Source organism: Myxine glutinosa, chromosome 2, assembly GCF_964187855.1.
Source record: "Myxine glutinosa chromosome 2, kmMyxGlut1.1, whole genome shotgun sequence".
In the NCBI taxonomy this organism is placed as follows: Eukaryota; Metazoa; Chordata; class Myxini; order Myxiniformes; family Myxinidae; genus Myxine; species Myxine glutinosa.
Window position 1 is genome coordinate 180,273,275 of NC_136262.1, and position 20,621 is coordinate 180,293,895.

Sequence of the window (20,621 nt, forward strand, 5' to 3'; positions counted from 1 at the left end):
TTGACAGAAACTTTCCTCCTTCAAGATGTCTTTGATTCCTTAATATCTCTTCCTGGTTACTCCCTCCTCCAGTATGATAGACCTGAGCCTCGCCCTTGTGGTGGGGTTGCTATCTTTATCAAAAACTCTCTTCCTCACTTTCCCTGCACTTCCCTCACCTCACCCCACCACACCCTCAGGAGTACCACATACAAAGCTTTCATCTGCAGCTTGATGGAATACTACTCTCCCCTCTGGGTCGGTGCTCCTGCCTCACACCTAGCTTGGCTTCACGCTGTGGAAACCAAAGCTTTCAGAATCGTTGGAATCTCCTGTGATGAAGCCGATTCTGAGGGCCTTTCACTTGCTCACCGCAGGCAGGTTGGTGGTCTTTCTGTCTTCTACCGACTCCCCTCCGGACTAGCTCCCCCAGCTCTGTCTGTTCTCTGTCCCCCAAATATTCCTGCAGGTCGAACAAGCTCTGCCAGAAACCCTCTTATGGTTAAACTGCCAAAATGAACTCTCCGCTCACTTTCACTCTTTCATTCCTCTTTTATCCCGCCTCTGGAACAAACTCCCTCGCTCTCTTCAATCCCACTCCATCCTCCAGGTCTTTAAAACAACCGTTCACCACAATCCCTTATCTTCCCCCATCCAAAATCTTTATCTTTTCTACCCCCGTTAATTCACCCCAGATCCACCTTTTTGCAATACCGACTTACTTCCTGGAAGTCCTAGCAGTGTCAATTTGTTTTATACCTCTCCTCCCCCCCCGCCCCCCCACCTTCCTGCCCCTACCCCCTTCCCCCAAGCCCTCTCCCTCCCACAGATCTCCCAATGTCCCTGTTCTCTCCCGTTGTTGTGCTTGTGTGCTTCCCCTCTCTCTCCCCATCTTGTCTTCCGCTCCCTTTATTATATGTTTTATGTGTCCGTCTGTTTTTTTGTGATTAATGTTAGCTCTTACACGAGCCTCGATAATGTATACAAAAAAAATAAAAAATAAAATAAGTCAACGGCGAAACTGCAAGTGCCGAATCCGCGAATGTCACGGGTGTAAACTCTCACTGTCATTTCCTCATTCACCTTTAAACTCAATCTCTCTATATTTCCATTGCAAACAGCATCATTCCAATCACAAATTAATACTATACTATTAACATAACAAAATACTATGTTACAAACACTTGTGAGGGAGGTAAACGAATATAAATACCACTCCAACGTGACAACAAACACAGACAAATCTGCCAGCGAGCAAAGGCTGATACGGAAGACTTTGTATGGGTGGAAACTCAAAATCACAATTGTATTGAGAAATCTATGAAACCTCCCACCCATCTTAGGACACCCGCTAGGACCCCGAAGGGTTCCACAGTAAGTGTGGCAGGGTTAGACCCAGAACTGAGGGAGTAAGTAGTTCAGGGACAGACTGACACTCCTGCTCTATAATATAGAGACCGACTCTTGTGGCTCTATAATAGCTTAGCAAAGTAGATCGAGACACTTTTTGGTTTGATGGGCCTTTTTCCTTTCACAACATATAATCCCAACCACCCCAATATTTTATGTACAGTATATCGAATATGTAAAATAATAAAATGTGTTACTTGTGAAAATCAAAGATTTTTCAGGTACAGTATGTATGTATTATTGGTTAGTAACGTGCATTATACTGTCTGTTTGTTTGTTTGTATACATGTATGTCAATCGCCTACAGGTCACAATTTAAAACTGATCTTCACAAAACTTCATCAAATGGTAGTGTTGGTCATCAGCAAGAAGCCTATTGATCGAGGGCAAAAGGTCAAAAAGTTAGCATCGGCCAATGGTCAACAACCTTGGTCAAATTTCTAAAATCCTCAATTTTCATTCCATTGTCTTGAAATTTGAAGAGGATTGGCAGATTTGGTCATTGAATTCAACCACAAATTATTTTTGAGGTCAAATCTGTTTTAGGGATTTCGCAAGTACCGTGTTCTGCACGAAGTCTTTCTTGTTTGTTTTGTTTTGTTTTGTTGTTTTTGGTATACAAGATCGAGGCTCGTGAAAGAGCTAACATTAATCACAAAAAAAGTCAAACAAGATGGGGAGAGAGGGGGAAGGACACAAACACAACATTTGAGAGCAAGGACATCGAGAGAAATGTGGGGGGGGGGGGGGGGGGAGGGCTTGGGGGGAGGTGGGAGAGGTATAAAACATATCAACACTGCAAGGACTTCCAGGAAAGAAGTTGGAATTTCAAACAAGGTGGATCTGGGGTGAATTAGTGGGGGTAGAAAAGATCAAGGTTTTGGATGGGGGAAGATAAGAGATGGTGGTGAACAGCTGTTTTAAAGACCTGGAGGGAGGAGTGGGATTGAAGGAAGTGGGGGAGTTTGTTCCAGAGGCGGGAGAAAAGAGGAATGAAAGAGTGAAGGTGAGCAGAGAGCCTAGATTTTGGCAGTTTAACCATAAGAGGGTTGCTGGCAGATCTTGTTCATTTCTTTGTTCGCTTATGCATTTGGACCCTGCGGGAACCACTGCAGCTAAACTTTGCATGGCCTCCTTTTTCATCCAAAGGAAGGTTGAGGGTGATGTTTGAATAAAAAAAAAAAATTTACCCCAGATAAAACCAGACACCAGTAAGTGGCCATCAAGCCTCGATCAGGTCGCGCGTGTGTGTGTGTGTGTGTGTGTGTGTGTGTGTGTTTAGGTCTGTGTGTGTGTGTGTGTTTAGGTCTGTGTGTGTGTTTAGGTGTGGGTGTGTGTTTAGGTCTGTGTGTGTGTTTAGGTCTGTGTGTGTGTTTAGGTCTGTGTGTGTGTTTAGGTCTGTGTGTCGTTAGGTCTGTGTGTGTCGTTAGGTCTGTGTGTGTCGTTAGGTCTGTGTGTCTTTAGGTGTGTGTGTGTGTGTGTGTGTGTTTAGGTCTGTGTGTGTGTGTGTGTGTGTTTAGGTCTGTGTGTGTGTTTAGGTCTGTGTGTGTGTTTAGGTCTGTGTGTGTGTTTAGGTCTGTGTGTGCGTTTAGGTCTGTGTGTGTGTTTAGGTGTGTGTGTGTGTTTAGATCTGTGTGTGTGTTTAGGTCTGTGTGTGTGTTTAGGTCTGTGTGTGTGTTTATGTGTGTGTGTGTGTGTGTTTAGGTGTATGTGTGTGTGTTTAGGTCTGTGTGTGTGTTTAGGTCTGTGTGTGTGTTTAGGTCTGTGTGTGTGTTTAGGTCTGTGTGTGTGTTTAGGTGTGTGTGCGTGTGTTTAGGTCTGTGTGTGTGTTTAGGTCTGTGTGTGTGTTTAGGTCTGTGTGTGTGTTTAGGTCTGTGTGTGTGTTTAGGTCTGTGTGTGTGTTTAGGTCTGTGTGTGTGTTTAGGTCTGTGTGTGTGTTTAGGTCTGTGTGTGTGTTTAGGTCTGTGTGTATGTTTAGGTCTGTGTGTGTGTTTAGGTCTGTGTGTGTTTTTAGGTGTGTGTGTGTCTTTAGGTGTGTGTGTGTCATTAGGTCTGTGTGTGTGTGTGTGTGTGTGTGTGTGTGTGTGTGTGTGTGTGTGTGTGTGTGTGTGTGTGTTTGTTTGTTTATGGTGTGTGTATTTATATATGTGCGTGTATTTATATGCGTGGCCACCTCACACACACAGGCTCAATCATAACCAATTCCAAGTGCATCCATTATGTAAACTTCTCAAGAGAACGGACGAGACAAAATGAATGTAGAATTATATTTGTCAGGGAAACAGGATATTTGAACCACCTTGTACTTTTGGCAAATTGAAAGTGCATTATGCCACAATGGACACGGGATTTGACCTTTGTGCTCAGATGGGAATGAGAAAAAAAAAGTGTCACAAACTCAGGACTTTGGTTAACTAGAGCTTAATGGTCCTCAAAACCACCACTTTCACAACACGTAAAAAAATTGACAAATAATAACCACATCGTGCGGTAAGAACGGAAGGTGGTGCTTTGCGAGGACCAGGGTGAGTCGCCTTGTGGAGGATTGGGGTTTAATCATTGGCGAACGACCCTCGGACGAGCCAAAGATCAACCACTGTGACTGAGGTCCGGGAGTGCCGGGTCGCCCGCGCTTTACAAAGAGTACGAACCACACACGACCCCGGGTAATAGTCCAGCGACCTCGGTCTACCCTCCCTCCCAAGTTCCCAGAAGCCGAGGTACCTGGGGATGGTGATGCACTTGGTGGCGCCGCTCTGGTTGGTGATGGCCTTTTCCAGCTCGTCCAGCTGCCCGGTCTTCTTCAGCTTCTTCACGAGGCTCTTGACGGCCTTCTCGCACCACTTCTCCTCCTGGCCGGCTTGCTCGCCTTTCTTCCAGCCCAGCAACCGCTTCACAATGGGCGGCGTGAACGGCAGAATGGACGACATGCCGCAAGGGGCGCGCAATCGGCCCCTGGGTCGGCCCAACGCCTCACCGCGCTCGGCGGCGGAGAGACGACGCTCGGCGGCGGAGAGACGACGCTCGGCGCCGAAAGCGAACCCTCAGCCGCGTCCCAAGCCAGGCTCCGATGCACACTCGAGCCCGACTTATATTAAACCGCACCGAAGCGGCGGCCTAGGCCTCACAGCCTCTCTTCTCCAGTCAGGGCCAGACGGCCGGCTCACCCCCACGCTAAAGGACGCCGCCTTCCGCGCTCGCAAACGAAATCTTCACCGATCGAAAATACCGTACCGCAGACAGACTCGTCCGGCTCCAGGCGCGATGCCATAAGCCCATCGACGTCGGAACTCTTTGATCCGCGTAAGCGCGACGTCCCTAACCCGAGCGGACGCTTCAGGACCGTCTGTGTTCCTCCGCCGCGCCGCCGCGGCTCGGTCTGAGTCGTATGCAAATGAGCTCGCTGTGCGTAAGGACCCGAGCAGCGTCGCCGCGCGCGCCCTTTGTTTGCCTCGTCGTCTCACGTTCGTGTTGTTGTTGTTGTTTTAATTCTAAAGCCTTAACTTCGTCTTGCAATATCGCGTTAACTCCTGATGGCGATTCATTTGCCATCACTTCGCTTGGCAAAAATGTTGAGAAAACATCATATCCACTTTTTCCCCTTTCAAGTTGAAAATGAGGTCATTTATTTATTACGTACGCAAATCTGACAGATTTTGTTAACCTGCTCAAACAGCTCTAGACACACCCCTTCCCTTCCATCCGTTAAACATTTCCTTTTCTCACCTCCCTTGTCGCATGAACAAACCATTTCCACCCTTCACACCTACAATACCACATCAACCACACTCCTCAACTTCCTTAACCTTGTCGACCCTCCCACACTCCCCATACCCTCTTATACCCCCCAAGTTCAACACCCCAACACCCCAACACCATACCATTCTTCACATTTGTCTCTGATCTCATCACCATCAATTCTCTTGTCATTTGTCACTTTGGTTTAACAAGTGATGAAATTCTATACATATTGGTGTTTCTGTTAAATTGTGAGACTCTTTTCTTACCTGTGGAGGAACAGTCTACAATGACGACTTGAAATAGCTTAAAATAAAACCGATCCAGGTGGTCAGGTGAACCCTACAAAAACTATTTGCAAGATTCACCCTTCCATAGACAAAACGAGAAGGAAACAAAGGAGAGATGGAGGACAAAAGCAAAAAACAAAGAGCAATCATAGATTGCAGGCAGACCCCTCGCCAGGACGTGTTTTTAGTGTTTTTTAAGGCTTTCGTTTTAAAGCAAATATGGAGGCCGAACCACGTGACCGATGCCGTCATCATTATTATTTTTTCTCCACCAATGTATCCCGAGATGATGCTCAAGAAATTTCATTGTGATCGGATGAAGTTTTGTATTTGTCGAATTATGACGTCATCATTAACATATTTTATTCCCCATGGAGAGTTCTTTACAATGAGCCATGTCTCAATTTTTTTCTATTCAGCGCTTTCGGAGATATGGAGGTGCAAAGTTTTTCGGTTTTTCCAATATGGTGCCCATACCACGTGATCTATGACGTCATAATTATCATTTAAAAAATTATACAGGTGGAGGTGCACATATGGTGAAAATTTCCTGTCAATTGGACCAACGGTTGCAGAGAAAATCATATTTATTCTGTGCGGACAAAAAATGAAAAATCTGTCAGAGTGAACTTCATCCGCAGCTCAATGGAGTACTGCTCTCCCCTCTGAGCTGGTGCTCCTGCCTCACACCTATCTCGGCTTCACGCTCTTTAAACCAAAGCTTTTAGAATCGTTGGAATCTCCTGTGATGAAGCTGATTCTGAGGGTCTTTCACTCGCTCACCGCAGGCAGGTTGGTGGTCTTTCTGTCTTCTACTGACTCCTTTCCTGCCTTGCACCACCTGCTCTGTCTGTGCTATGTTCCCCAAATATTCCTGCAGGAAGCACAAGATCTGCCAGCAACCCTCTTCTGGTTAAACTGCCAAAATCAAGACTCTCTGCTCACCTTCACTCCTTCATTCCGCTTTTCTCCCGCCTCTGGAACAAACTCCCTCACTCTCTTCAATCCCACTCCTCCCTCCAAGTCTTTAAACAGCTGTTCACCACCATCTCTTATCTTCCCCCATCCAAAACCTTGATCTTTTCTACCCCCACTAATTCACCCCAGATCCACCTTGTTTGAAATTCCAACTTCTTTCCTGGAAGTCCTGGCAGTGTCCATATGTTTTATACCTCTCCCACCCCCCCCCCCTTCCCATGCCTCCCCCCAAAGCCCTCTCCTTCCCACAGATCTCTCGATGTCTCCACGCCTCTCGGTCCCCACTCTCAAATGTTGTTTGTGTCCTTCCCCCTCTCTCCCCATCTTGTCTACCGCTCCCGATGTTATATGTTTAATGTGTCGGTTTGTCTTTCTGTGTGATTAAAGTTCGCTCTTTCATGAGCCTTGATCTTGTATACAAAACTCCCGTCAGCCTTCCCACTTTTCTACTCTTCATTGCTTTTATCGCTTCCTCAACTTCCTTCTCAGTTATCTTCTCTGCCGGTCCTAAAACTGGGTTACTCTCTATGTTGCCATCCCATTCATTCTCTGTATTCAACAGCATTTCCATATATCTCTTCCATCTTCCTTTAATTCCATCTGGGTCCACAACGATTTGTCCCACTTCATCCTTCAAGCAACTCACCCCCATCACATCACACCTCTCTTTCGCTATCTGCTTTGCAATCCTGAATACCGCTCTCTGACCCTCTTCTGAATCCAAGCGTTCTCCGAACATTTTCCTACATGCGTCATGCGCCTTTGCTACCTCTTTCTTTGCAGCCTTCTTGGCTGCCTTATAACTTTCATGCTCTGCCTTTTCTGCCCCCGTACCCTTCGCCTTCTGCCACTCTTTGAACTTCTTCCTCTCCTCGTCAATCCTATTTTCAACTTCATCATCCCACCACCATGTTTCCGAGTGCCTCGGTGGTCCTTTTGTCCATCCACATACCTCACCAACGGCTTCCAACAGACGATCTTTGATTGACATCCAACCACTTTCAAGCTCAACCACATCATCCTCTACCAAACTCAGCCTCTCTTTTAATGCCTCCCTCACTGTCACCTCTTTCAACCTCCACACCTTCATTCTTCGTTGGTACTTCACCCGCCGAGCTCTCCTCGCACCTTTCACCCTTATGGCGCAGACAACCAAGTGGTGCTGTGAAACAGTCTCCTCCCCCGGGATCACCTTTGTGTCCCGGAAGTGCCCCCTATTGCACCATCAGGTAGTCAACAGTTGTCGACGACCGCCCTGACATGTATGGAACAAGCTTATTATCCTCTTTCTGGAACTGAGTATTACAAATCAACAAATCAGCTCCATCAGCAAACTACAAAATCCTTTCACCTTCTCCATTTCTCACACCATATCCGTAACCCCCATGAACTCCCTCAAAACCGTCCATACTCGTTCCCACATGTCCCTTTAGTTCTCCTCCTACCACAACAATTTCCTCATCTTTCACGTTTTCCATCAGCTTCTCTATCCCACACCAGAACTTGTCCTCTTCATTGCTTCGACCGACCTGAGGAGCATATCCCGAGATGACGTTCACCAAGAGCTTTCCAATCATCATTTTCACCATCATCAACCTATCACTCACTCTAGACACACTCACCACACTGTCTACAAACTCCTCAGAAAACAGGACACCAACACCATGCACGCCATCCGGGCACCCTTGCCACATAAACTTGTATATCTGTCCCTGCCTACCCTTCACTATTCTCACACCACTTCCCTTCCATATCGTCTCCTGCACACAACATATGTCCACTCTTCTTCTGACCAATACTTCCACCACTTCTCCTGATCTCCCTGTCATTGTCCCTACATGCCATGTCCCAAACCTCAGAAACCGATCTCCATGTCGGGCATCAGACGTTTCCTCGTCATAAATGGAGTGATTTCCACCCTTGCTTCGATCGGGTTCCCCACCTTGAGTTTTGACGAGAGGGAGTGGGGTCCCCCACGGGGTACTTCGGGCTGTACCCTGCCCATATGTAATTGTCATGGTTCCCTTTTTTTGAGGCAATGTTTTTATGGCCGGTTGCCCTTCCTGACGCCAACCCTATTCGTCACCTCTTATGACATGCAGGGATACGGTGTACCTATTCTCAACCGGGGTACACACCGGTAAACGTAGAATAACACAGAATGTACACAGCATTTCACCAGCATACAAATGAATATACAGGCTCTCTATTTATAATGAAATTTCCCTTCTGTAAACACTAAAGACACACTTCCAATTTAATTAATTGATTACGGTACCAACAATTTTTGTAAATGCTAATCTTCTTCTATCTTCTATCTTCTATATTTATATATATATTGTGGTGCAATGCACACACAACTCGTTTGTCAAGAAGGTAGGCCACCACGCGTTGAACAAAACCAAACACTTTATTCAATGCTCGCACGTAAGCACTGGGCGGGCTCGACTTTCGAGCCCACGTATCTGTCCCGAGGCCACGCCTTGCCTCGGGCGTGGCCGGTCGGCCAAAAGGCGGGGCATGTATTACAGTTCAACCCTGAGCCTCATGACTCCTTTGCTCCGGGCATGGCCCGAGCCTTGCTTCCACGTCCGGTCGCTCGCGTCACCCACTGCTGCGTGGAATTATGACCCGCTGGCATTGTGTCCGCCACAATATATTGTTACGGACCGCGGTTTAGATGTTATATTTGCCGAGCGGAGGCTCCGCGACCGAACAGTTATTCCCCGACTAACACCCGATTCACCCAGACGTTGGCCAAATCGCGCTATGCCAAATCAATGATAGAAAGGACACGACGACTGGGATAGATGAAACGACGCAAGGGGTACAGTTCTCAAGACCGCCGGAGGAGGGTATAATTACAGTGGTGGAGAAAAGGGGGTAGATTACAAGGCAGAGTGAGGTAAAGACACAGAAGAGATGGGCACTTAAATACAATCTTATCTATCCCCGGACAGACCACGGACAAACGGACAAGGTGGACTCACACGGGGATTGATGGCAGGAAGGGACAGGTAGGTCGATGGCACAAGGTGCACCTTGGCTCGGGGACAGGATAAACACAGTCCAAAGATGCAGGGAGGTGTCACAGCGCTCGGAGGGGACGTCTTGCTTTCTCTCAGCTCGGCGCGCATCTGACGTCACCTCCCTCTCACTGCGCATGCTCAGCGGGGAGTGATACGCCCTCGGCTGGTTGGTTCCGCCCCACTGGGGCCGGTCCGCCGCTTCCATTGGGTGCGGGGGTTACCGGGCTCCGCCCTTGACGAGGAGCCGACAGGGAGCCACTGTTTGGTAACCCCGTCGAGCACATGTCCGATGTCGGCTCGTTGGGAAGGCCTGGTGCCCTCCCACCACCCCTACCAACCAAGCCGGTGTGAGGACGCGCACTCCCTGCGCTCGTTGTTGTTGTTGTTGTTGCTGAACTGTGAGGAAGAGCTGCGGGGAGGTATTGGGAGGTCCTAAACTTCCTAACGGTGCCATACAATCACATTCTGGTGCAACGAAGGGTCAGAATTAATGGAAACGAATCCTTAACTGACATAGACTAAGAATAACTAGCAAGATGTCCTATAGTTGTCTTACATGAGATGCGGTGAACCTGGGTGCGACATTTAATGGGGGAAATAGGGGGAGGTCGGGTCTACAGAGTGTTGTTTACAGAAAATGGGACTAGGGAATGGGGGATTGGGGAGAGTTGGGAAGTATTGAGGAAATAGGGGAATATTTACAAGCGGATATGGATGGATGCAAATCCCATATCCGCAACAATATATATATATAAAAGAAAGTTTTTGTTTGTTTGTTTGTTTGTCTGCACGCACTAATCTCCTGAACGGAGAAAGATAGGAGGAAACTCTGAAACAAAAAATGTTGGGACGGGCCCCGGGAAGGTTATGGGCTCGGTGGCGAGGCCGGTCGAGGCCGCCTCAGTCGGGCCGGGCCCATTTCGCAATAAATCTCCTTCTTCTTCTTGCAAAATTCTCTTGAAGTACAACTTATGCACTTAATAGGAATATCTGACTGATTGCAACACATGCTTTCAAAATTCTCTCTCGACAGGCGGATATGGCGGCGCCCGACAGAAGAAAGAACAAGGAATCGTTGAGCACTAACTGATACTGGGCTTGCGTCAGACCCTTTTTTTTTTTGTATACAAGATCGAGGCTCGTGTAAGAGCTAATATTAATCACAAAAAAAAAAAAACGGACACACAAAACATACAAAAAAGGGAGCGGGAGACAAGATGGGGAGAGAGAGAGAGGGAAGCACACAAGTACAACAGCAGAGAACAGTGACAAGTTTCTTCGAGAAGATTCTAGAAGAAGAACAGTTTCTAGAAGATTCTGGTCGCACATGGACTTGGCGTCGTCGTTCTGCATAACGAATTTATCTGTGATGGGACGTGGCCCACGGCAGCTTGTTCAGTTTATTTAACAACGAGAGACATTTATTTAAACTGAATACCGATTTGTACAGAATGGGTGTGTGTGCTTTTTGTAAATCTGAGGCTTGTTGACTGCACTTATGTAATGAGAGCTTGGATCTGGCCTGCAGGGATAAATTACATCTTCACTGTGGTTCCCTGTATGGAAAATGATATTTATGGATGGAAGCTTATGGAATCTTAATTCCAAATTGTAGATTTCTCTTTCTATCTTTGAAATACTTGAAAAGTTTGGGAAGGTAAAATTGACAATGTAAGCTATCCGAGATATGTCATAAAGCCAAATTATCGATTATGTATGGCACGTATTATAGGGGTTCGGCCCGGCTCAAGCCAATTCAGGACTCTCTCTCTCTCTGCTGTTCTTATGTTCAGAAGATGTCACCTGTATTTTATGCACATTTATTTGCAGTAATCTATGCATTTCCAAATGTTTCTTCGAAGGAAAAATCATTTTTTTAATCAACATCGAAGGTTGTCAATGTATCAACATCGAAGTCCTTTGTACAGAAGATTAAATTCATTCAAAAAAGAACCCGGGCAACGCCGGGTGCATTCAGCTAGTATATCTTATTATAATAGAGCAAACGTATATGGTGATGTCGTTATGTTTACTAGGGCATGCCCGTACAAAATTATATCCCCCCCCTCTATTTACATGAAATGGTTTGGTCCATTCGCAAAGCCAAAGCGAACGGCTTGCGAGTACGGTGACAATCCCCCCCCTCTATTTACATGAAATGGTTTGGTCCAAAGCGAACGGCTTGCGAGTACGGTGACAATCCCCCCCCTCTATTTACATGAAATGGTTTGGTCCAAAGCGAACGGCTTGCGAGTACGGTGACAATCCCCCCCCTCTATTTACATGCAATGGTTTGGTCCAAAGCGAACGGCTTGCGGAGTTTGGTAAAGAAATCGCCATAGCTCGGTAACTACTTGTCCGATTAATATGAAACCTTGAAAAGGCACATCCTCGGGTCCCCAGCAATATACCTGGCAAGTTTCAAGTATATCGGACCGGTAGTTGTCGAGAAACAGCGGTCGCATACACACACAGACACACACACACACACACACAGAGATTACTGGAATTATAGATAGATATGCGACGAAAAGGTCTTCTTCTTCTTCAAATAAAATTACCACCCTCTTAATTAACCCTCTTAATTGCGTTAAGACTGCTGAGACCCCTCAGACCTTTGACGACCCTTTAATTCCCCCAAGACCCTTCAGACCACCAAGAACCCTGAAGACCCCGAAGACCCAAAACACCCCAAAGACCCAAAATACCCTTCAAGGCCCTGAGGCTCAAAAATACCCTGAAGACCAAAAACACCTAGAAGACCCAAAACACTCCGAAGACCAAAAAGACCCCGAAGACCAAAAATACCCTGAAGGCCCAAAAAGACCCAAAGACCCTTAAATACCAAAAAGAACCAAAAGACCCTTAAGACCCAAAAGCCCCTGAAGACACCAAAGACCCAAAATACTCAAAATACTCTGAAGACCCAAAAACACCAAGAAGACCCAAAACTCCAAGAAGACCCAAAAGATCCCGAAGACCCTAAACACCCCGAAAACCAAAAAGACTCAGAAGACCCAAAAGCCCCCAAAGACCGAAAACACCCTGAAGACCCAAAACACCCTGAAGACCCCAAAGACCCTTTAGACCCAAAATACCCAAAATAACCAAAACACCCCAAAGACTCTTAAAGACCCAGAGGAAACAAAAGACCCTTAAGATCCAAAAGCCTCTGAAGACACAAAAGACCCTTAAAGGCCCAGAGGATCCAAAAGACCCTGAAGATCCAAATGGCCCTGAAGACCCAAAACACCATGAAGACCCAAAAGACACCGAAATGGTCAAAGATGCCTACCCCTCTGAAACGCCGTGTGGTGAGGCGCGTGGAGTGCGCCGAGTCACACTAGTATATATATATATAAGAGTTGTGTGTTGGTCTGTGTGTCTGTCTGTGTGTCACCATTATTCTCATAGTTGGCTGAACGGATCTTCGTCAAACGTTCATAGGTTCATCAGTTAGTGCCGGGGAGTGTTTTAGGCCCAAAAAAATACATTTTTGAAAAAAAAAAAAGTTCGTTTTTTTTGTTAAAAAAATAAAATAAAAATAAAAATCGCTCGATCGTGCCCAAGCCGTTTTAAATTAATGACAGTTATATACAAGTACACATTTGCATAAATAAATACAAAACAATCACCAGACATTTTAATACAAATAAATCAAACAATTCCGGAAGTGTACTAAGTTGGTAGTGCGGCTTCTTCTTCTTCCTGATCGGCATCACACTTAACTCAGAAACGTGATGAACACCACATTCACCCACCAGCATATATATGAACCCCCTTCCTCTCCTACCTCCCCCCTCCCCTCGCCTTCCCCCGTCCCCCCTTCTCTCCCCTCCCCACCTGCCCTCCCCTTCCCCTCTCCCTCCCCTTTCCTCTCTCCCCCTTCCCCCCTCCCCTTCCTTGACACTTGAGAACTGGCAAAAAATGTGACACTTGAGAACAGCTGAATGGATTTAAATCAAAGTTGGTACTGTTACCAACTTTGTTACCAACTTCGGATCCGTCACTTCCGCCCGTTGTTGTTGATTATTTACTTGTAGGATTTTTAGTTTCAGGTAATATTGTTGTTAAGATTTTTGTGTGAAATGGAGATGACTTTCGTGAAAGGTAAAAATAAATGTTTGTGGAGGAAAAAGGAATACGCGGCAAAGAACCGGAAGGAGGAGGAGCAGGAGAACTGCCAGGAGAGAGATACAGGCGTGAATCGCATCGAGGCTGCGAGCGGACTTTTTTGATATTGGTCGCAAAGGAGTTGAGGCTTCTTGCGAAAGGGATTGTTTGTGACATCGTCATATATTGCGAGTGCAATTAAACCTGCGTCTCATGTTTTATCACCATGTGTGAGTTTTTGTTGGAGAGAAATCAAGCGTCTCCTCCATTACGGGCCTATACGCCATTTAGTCCTCGGAGAAGAAGAGGCTGCTTCACTGTGCTTGGTGCATCTTGTTTTGTCGTTGGGATTTCCATATCGACCTCATCGTGTTGATTGCCATTGGGTTACATATCGGCTCAATTCCCATATCGACCTCTCACCTCGTAACACCTCATCCACCGTCGTGCCGATACCTGCCTGTTCTCGTCGTTCTGCACGACTTTAAACTTCAACCAGCGTGGAGATCCGTGCACGGCCTTTGGGGAATGTTACATTCCACTAACGTTGGCATATCGTGAGTTTATTGCTTCATTGGGGAAGGATGGTACCATCATATGTATTGATCATTTGATGCAAGTGACATTTTCATTGTACTTTCTTTAAGAGTGTTATTATTGTGTGTGTGAGAGTTATTAATACAATTACTTGTTTTGTTTTACAATTCCATTTGTATGGTTTTACCATAGTTTATTAGGACACTCAAAATAACAAATCTTTCTGTCGCATTCCCTCTCGTGACTCTGAGGTGCACTGTAACTGGGGTTTGGGGAGGTAATACGTAACAGTACAAGTATGTAGAATGATGTAATAATGTGGTGGAGGCAAATTGGTCGACGTCATGATGCCGAAGAGTGTTATTCTTTCTTTTTAAATCATGTGTTGTTGTGCAATCTCATCCACATATCAGTTTAGCTTCTTATTCCTAATAGTATTTCTTCAATCATCCAAACTCTCCAAGTGTTGGTGTTGCACAGGGATGATGCGCCAAATGGCCTCTTCCTGCATCAAATTTCCTTGTTAAAGGTGTGGTTACCATCTTCGGTGCATGGCTTCACTGTGCTTCCATAGATGGCATGGTTTAGCTTTCCAAATATTCACTGGGCCATCTTCAGTCATGTCCAAAGGCCAAGTGGTTTGGTGGTTACAGAAACCGCAAGAGTATAATTCCCATTTTACTGGGCTGGCCATATTAATCAAAATGCCATACTATTGCAAAGACCCTGGTGGTTGGGCTTGGGCTAAACTCAAGTGACTGCCTGGAAAAGCGACAGATGGAATGCATGATGGATTGATGGTGTGTGTGTGGGCAGCTTAGGGGGTTTTATTTTCCCTGACTGTTGCTAAGTATGTTTATTTATGTATTTTCGTGGGAGGAGGAGGGGGAGGGGGGGGGGGGGGGTTCTACATTTGTTTCTTATGTCAATTAAATATTTATATCCTAAGGCCTGCATGCATCTGTTTCTGCCACCCTTCCTGCACAAACAGTTCAGTTTGAATTGGTAATTCCTGGAGGATTCAATTGGGACAATTGTATGCTTGATAAGAGACGTTGTTTAGACCTTGATCGGAGTGCAAAGCTACATCTCTTCTCAGGTGAGCTCTGCAGGCAAATTCGGCTTTAAGCCAGGAATGGCCTTGGCGTGTGTGATTCCCACCCAGCATCGCTTGTAATTTTGGATGGGGAGGCATCCATGCGACAGTATGCATTCAGATATCCTGAGGGTGAAAAAAGGTATCGGTACGAGAGTGATCGCATATTGGTTTGAATTGTGTAGAAATGTAGGAAAATATGTTCCAATAGAATGCTTGTACTAGCAAGAAAGGTCTTCCAAGCGTAACAGGAGTGTGAACATGTGTCAGCTCAACCTCCATGTGGTTGGTACCTCATTGGACAACTTTTTCATACTCGTCCGAGGCCTGCTGTTGGATGCTGCAAGTGACAACTGGTTCATGATCTGTATTATCATGGCCAACTAATGTTGTTACCCTGCGGTCGCGAAGCGAAAAGTGGGGTTAAGCATTCATGTGCGTTCGTGTGTCGGACGTGGCTGCATTTTAAAAATTCATTTTCTCGCAACCGTTTGTCCGATTGACATGAAATTTTCACCATAGGAGGGCCTCCTCCTGTAGAATATTTTAATGATTATTATGACGTCATAGGTCACTTGGTACATGCACCATCCTGGAAAAATTTCGCACCTCTATATCTCTGAAACCACTCCATGGAAAAAATTGACCTGGCTCATTATCAACTACTCCCCATGGGGAATAATAGATGTTAATGATGATGTCATCGGTGCCTTCGTTATGACGTCATTATTCGACAAATACAACACTTATACATCCAATCATTATTTAAAAATTTCAGAGAACTGTTGGTCTGATGGACACGAAATTTTCACCATCGGAGTGCCTCCTCCTTTAGAGTATTTTAATGATGATCATGACGTCATTGGTCATGTGGTACAGGCGTCATCTTGGAAAAACCGAAAAATGTTGCACCTCTATCTCCAAAACCGTTGCATGGAAAAAATTGAAACATGGCTCATTGTAAAGAACTCCATATTGGGAATTAGGTGTTGTTAACGATGACGTCATTGGTGCCATAATTATGACGTCATAATTCGACAGGGACAACGCTTAGTCTGATCAGTTTGAAATGTATTGAGTGTGATCTATGCAACAATTATATTGGAGAATATAAATTTATGATGTAATCGCTCACGTGGTCTGGCAGCCATATTGGATCAAAGAAAAAAAATGTTCAAAAACAGAAGAGTTGGATCGCAACAAGTTGACTGCGCAGGGTCAGTATCCCATGAATACCATCTAGTTTCGTATGCAGCCTGTGGCTGCTGGATGCATCATTTCCAGAAGTGTGCCTGTGTCGCTGATGCAATGCCCTTACTGGTACTCATTTTGCTGACCTCAGAAGGATGACAGGCTGAATCAACCCACTTGATATTTCAACTCAAGACCTTAAGCCAGGGCACCCCTTAACCGTTAAGCCAAAAACAGGCTATGGACAACTAATCAAAGGGACCAAAGCATTACCCATTCCAAATCAGATAACTGGCAGGGGATTTAAATATAATTCAAGGGTTATTTCCAAATTTCAGGCCCTACAATTCCAGCTTTAATATTCAAACACTTTCAAGGATCTCTGGAAACCCTGTGTATGCAACACAAATAATATGTTTGGACAATATAAGGCCTGTTTCAATGGTTTATGGGAAGGATTTCTTTGCAAATAATAAAAAGGAATCCAAAATCCTATTAAAATAGAAATATACCATTGTCATGATAGGCTATGCACAAAATGGTGGCAATGTGATGTAAATTTTTTTTTTTAAACCACCTTTAGAGGCCATTTTTCCCCGCAAAGCGGGGGTTGGCCTTTTTCGGGTGCCGTGGTTGTTGTTGTTTTTTTTGGTCCCCTTTTTGAAGCAATGTTTTACGGCCGGATGCCCTTCCTGCCGCCAACCCTGTTTGTCGCCTTTTTACTGTTTGTCGCGATGTAATTAAGAAACAAAAAGTGTTATTTGTGACCTCTGCATTGAAAGTAAACGACACGTGCCATTGTGGCCGCATGAACAAATACATACATATTTCTTTTTTATTAAGGTAAAAAGGTGCATCCAACCAAAAAAGGTGCATCCAACCAAAAAAGGTATCTCGATCTACTTTGCTAAGCCAGCAATAAACAAGCAAGAGCAGACCCGGTCTCAGGCGACATTTCACCTGCTTCCCAGTGAGTTTGTTCAGGCCAAATATTCCCGAAGCAATTAACAATTCATTTCTGGTATGAGAGGTCAATGGAGGAGTGTTTTTATATTGCCAAACCTTTTAGCAACAAACGCCGATCAGATCATTGATTGTATGCTGTGCTCTTTTTATTATTTACTTGTGATCTGGTATTGTACGTGTGGGGGTGAGTGAGTACGTTTGTGCTAGTTCTTGTTTGTGTACGTTTCCGGGGCATGGACATGGCTGGATATGTGGCCAGATTGCAGGTAATGACACGTTATGGCCGACTGTGTCACCTATCCAAACCTAACTCCTTTATCATGTTCATCTAGCTTTTGGTTCAAATTCCTTCCAGTTTCGCCAATGTAGAATTGGTCACAGTCTTTGCATGATGAATGGTAAACAATTCCTGATTTGACACTAGTTTATAAAGTGTCCTTTAGTTACCTTTGCCACCAAAGGTGAATGGAGGTTACGTTTTCACCCGTTTGTATGTCTGTGAGCAGGATATCTCAAAAGATTATGGACGGATTCGGACCAAACTTTGTGGACAGGTTGTATTCCTGGTAGGGGTGAACGGATTATATTTTGGTGAAGATCCAGATATGAGAATTTTAAGCGATTCTTTACCAAGTAAGAGATAGGACCAAAACGATGTGTAGCATGATATTTCAAAATATTATGGATCGATTCGGACAAAACTTGGTGGACAGGTTGGGTGTGTGACGAGGACGAATTGATTATATTTTGGTGAAGATTCAGACACCAAATTTTAAAAATAGATTCTTCACAATTGAGAAATTGAGCCAAAAAAGATACGTAGCACCATATTTCAAAAAGTTGTGGACTGGTTATGACAAAAGTTGGTGGATGAGTTGGGTAGGTGACAAGAATAAGCCAATTATATTTTTGGTTCAGGTACGGATGTATATCCAGCCCATCAGTGGGATGCAAAATGTAAACTGTTCGGCCTGGTGGAGGTATGTGCTACACCGAGTGCCGTGCTAGTTTTGAAATGACATTACAGATGATGCGTAGAGGCTTGTTGGCTACACCAATCCATGCACTACATACTATCTTGCCAATCCTTTTGGAAAGGCCCTGGTAGTATGGCAGCACACAGTACCCAAGTGTGCCCGGCTCGTTCCGTTCTTTCAGGGTAGGGAGCATCTCTTTGCTGTACCCTTTTTTGAGCAGGACTTCTCTAAGAAATGGAATTTCTTTAATTGCAATGACTTTGGAAGATGACAGTCCATGCTGGAGCTGCCAAGGTCCATGATGCACTATGTTTGTGGGAGATTGGGTTGGAGGAATTAAAATCCAGTAATCCGGTGTTGTGGGTTGGTTTCCTGTAAAGCAATGTCTTTCGGTAGCCATCAGGCTCATGGTAAACCTCCACATCCTCAAGGCCAATTTGCTTTCTTTTTCAATTTAAGTTTTTAAAATAATGCTGGGAGATACCTGGCCAAGTTGCCCAAGAAGGTGGTCTACCATATTTGTATGCACAAAGGCGAAAGTGTCATCCATGTACTTGTTCGAGTATCGGGGGAGCCAATTCTCATGAGAGCCAGATATCTTTTGCTGAAGTTCCTCCATCACCAAGTTAGCCACAACAGAACAGCAGAACCCATAGCTGTGCTAAATATTTATCGATAGAGTGTACTGTAATAGATGAAGATCGTGCTATTTAGACATCCGCAACAGGTTGGCAAAAGGTGTTAACTGTCTGTTGTGACAAGCCGTTTTCCAATCGTTAGTACGTTTCAACCGACTGAGCGTGGCACTCTCCGCCAGATCGACTAGGATATTGGTGAAGAGTGAAACCACCTAAAAAACTACCATAATCTCATCTTCCTGGATTCTTCAGAAACATTCCTCGTGGGGAAAAAAAAAATCAATCCGTCAGATCTGCATATCCATAAAGGACTAAACACACCTTATTGAAACCCTTGTTTAATTGCTTGTAACATTGTACCATTAATGTGAAGGAAGAAAGGAGGGGATAGAAGGGACACATTTGCCTTGATTAGTGGATCAATGAAGAGGATATGGATGTTAAATTAGTCATATCTCTCACAGATCACAGGTACAGCACATGTAGGTGAGCAGTGATGACAGTGAGGTACAGTAGGTGAGCGGTCCATTTGCTCCCCCAGTTATTCGGAACGTCGACGCATTAGTTGGCAAGGTGATCGAGTCTCTTGCAGCACTTGGTACCATAAGTGAGAGGACAGAGGTTATACAAATAGGAAGACCTACAAAAGCATAAAGGATTAGCACAAAAAAAAACTGCTAACCTTTCCGCACGCACCTCGTTTCACCATCATTTTCAATGTTAGTTACACAAACGTGACTAACCGGTGAGGCATTGCGCCGATATGGTCTTGAAAACCAGTGCTGAGAAAGACTGGGTGTTAGTGCTGAACAGAAAGACACAAAGCAAATGGACTGGGTTGAACAATCAGAAACAGGAGACAGAGCATTGAACGACACAAAGCCTCGTCGGGTTATTCGTCTAGGGGACCCCTTACGCACTACGTTAAGCTTGATCTATGTGCGGGTACAGTTGATCTGTGTGGCATGCACGCACAGGTACACAAACCAACAACGGCAGGTGTCCCTTTCGGGCGAGGGTAGTAAACATAAAGCCCAATATACAATTAGACGTTCAGATTTAAAATGGCAACCACCCAAGAGTGAAACGTGTTAAATAAAAATAAAAATAGGATTTCATGTATATTCACATCAAAAAACAAGATTCCATTAAAACCCAGAAAACAAAACTCAAAATCAATCATATTTGCACAGTAATAATTTGAGCAAAAGCCAATTGTCTCGACTGCAGGATGAGAGGCACGCGCACAACAGCGGTCAAATCAAAAATGCATTTCACAAAACATCTCAGAAAATGACCGAGGTTCATCATCGGGCATAATGGGTAACGTCGGCTTCAGTTTGTCTAGCTGCGGTTTGCACCGGTGAGCTTCGACGACCCCGGCGCAACACCGTAGACAACCCGGGTGGGTGGATTCAAACCACTATCATGACACAATAAATAAATAAAGCAAGGGACAACAAGCAGATAAAGAGTTAAGGGTTCAGTTCAACCTGAGTGCAAGAGCCAATCCAATGATGGATTTATACCTTAGTTGTGAAACTTAAACTCATGTGAGTAACAGAAGAGAACTGCCAATGACAGCCTCAGAGGAGGAATGGCTATAACAATGTACATCATTTGTACGTATACATGTACAATATATATATATATATATATATTTATTTTTTTACTCTATT

The 20,621-nt window shown here is 44.9% G+C and overlaps 1 protein-coding gene across 1 annotated transcript in view; it reads right to left on the reverse strand.

Moving 5' to 3' along the window:
• Nucleotides 1-4,800, reverse strand: part of SMAD3 (SMAD family member 3) — a 62,015-nt gene extending 57,215 nt beyond the window's left edge. Inside the window, exon 1 of the mRNA XM_068106681.2 lies at nucleotides 4,114-4,800. Within this exon, the coding sequence (XP_067962782.1) occupies nucleotides 4,114-4,319 (206 nt within the window). The 5' untranslated portion in view covers nucleotides 4,320-4,800. The remainder of the gene's footprint in view (nucleotides 1-4,113) is intronic.
• Between the last annotated feature and the right edge of the window lie 15,821 nt (nucleotides 4,801-20,621).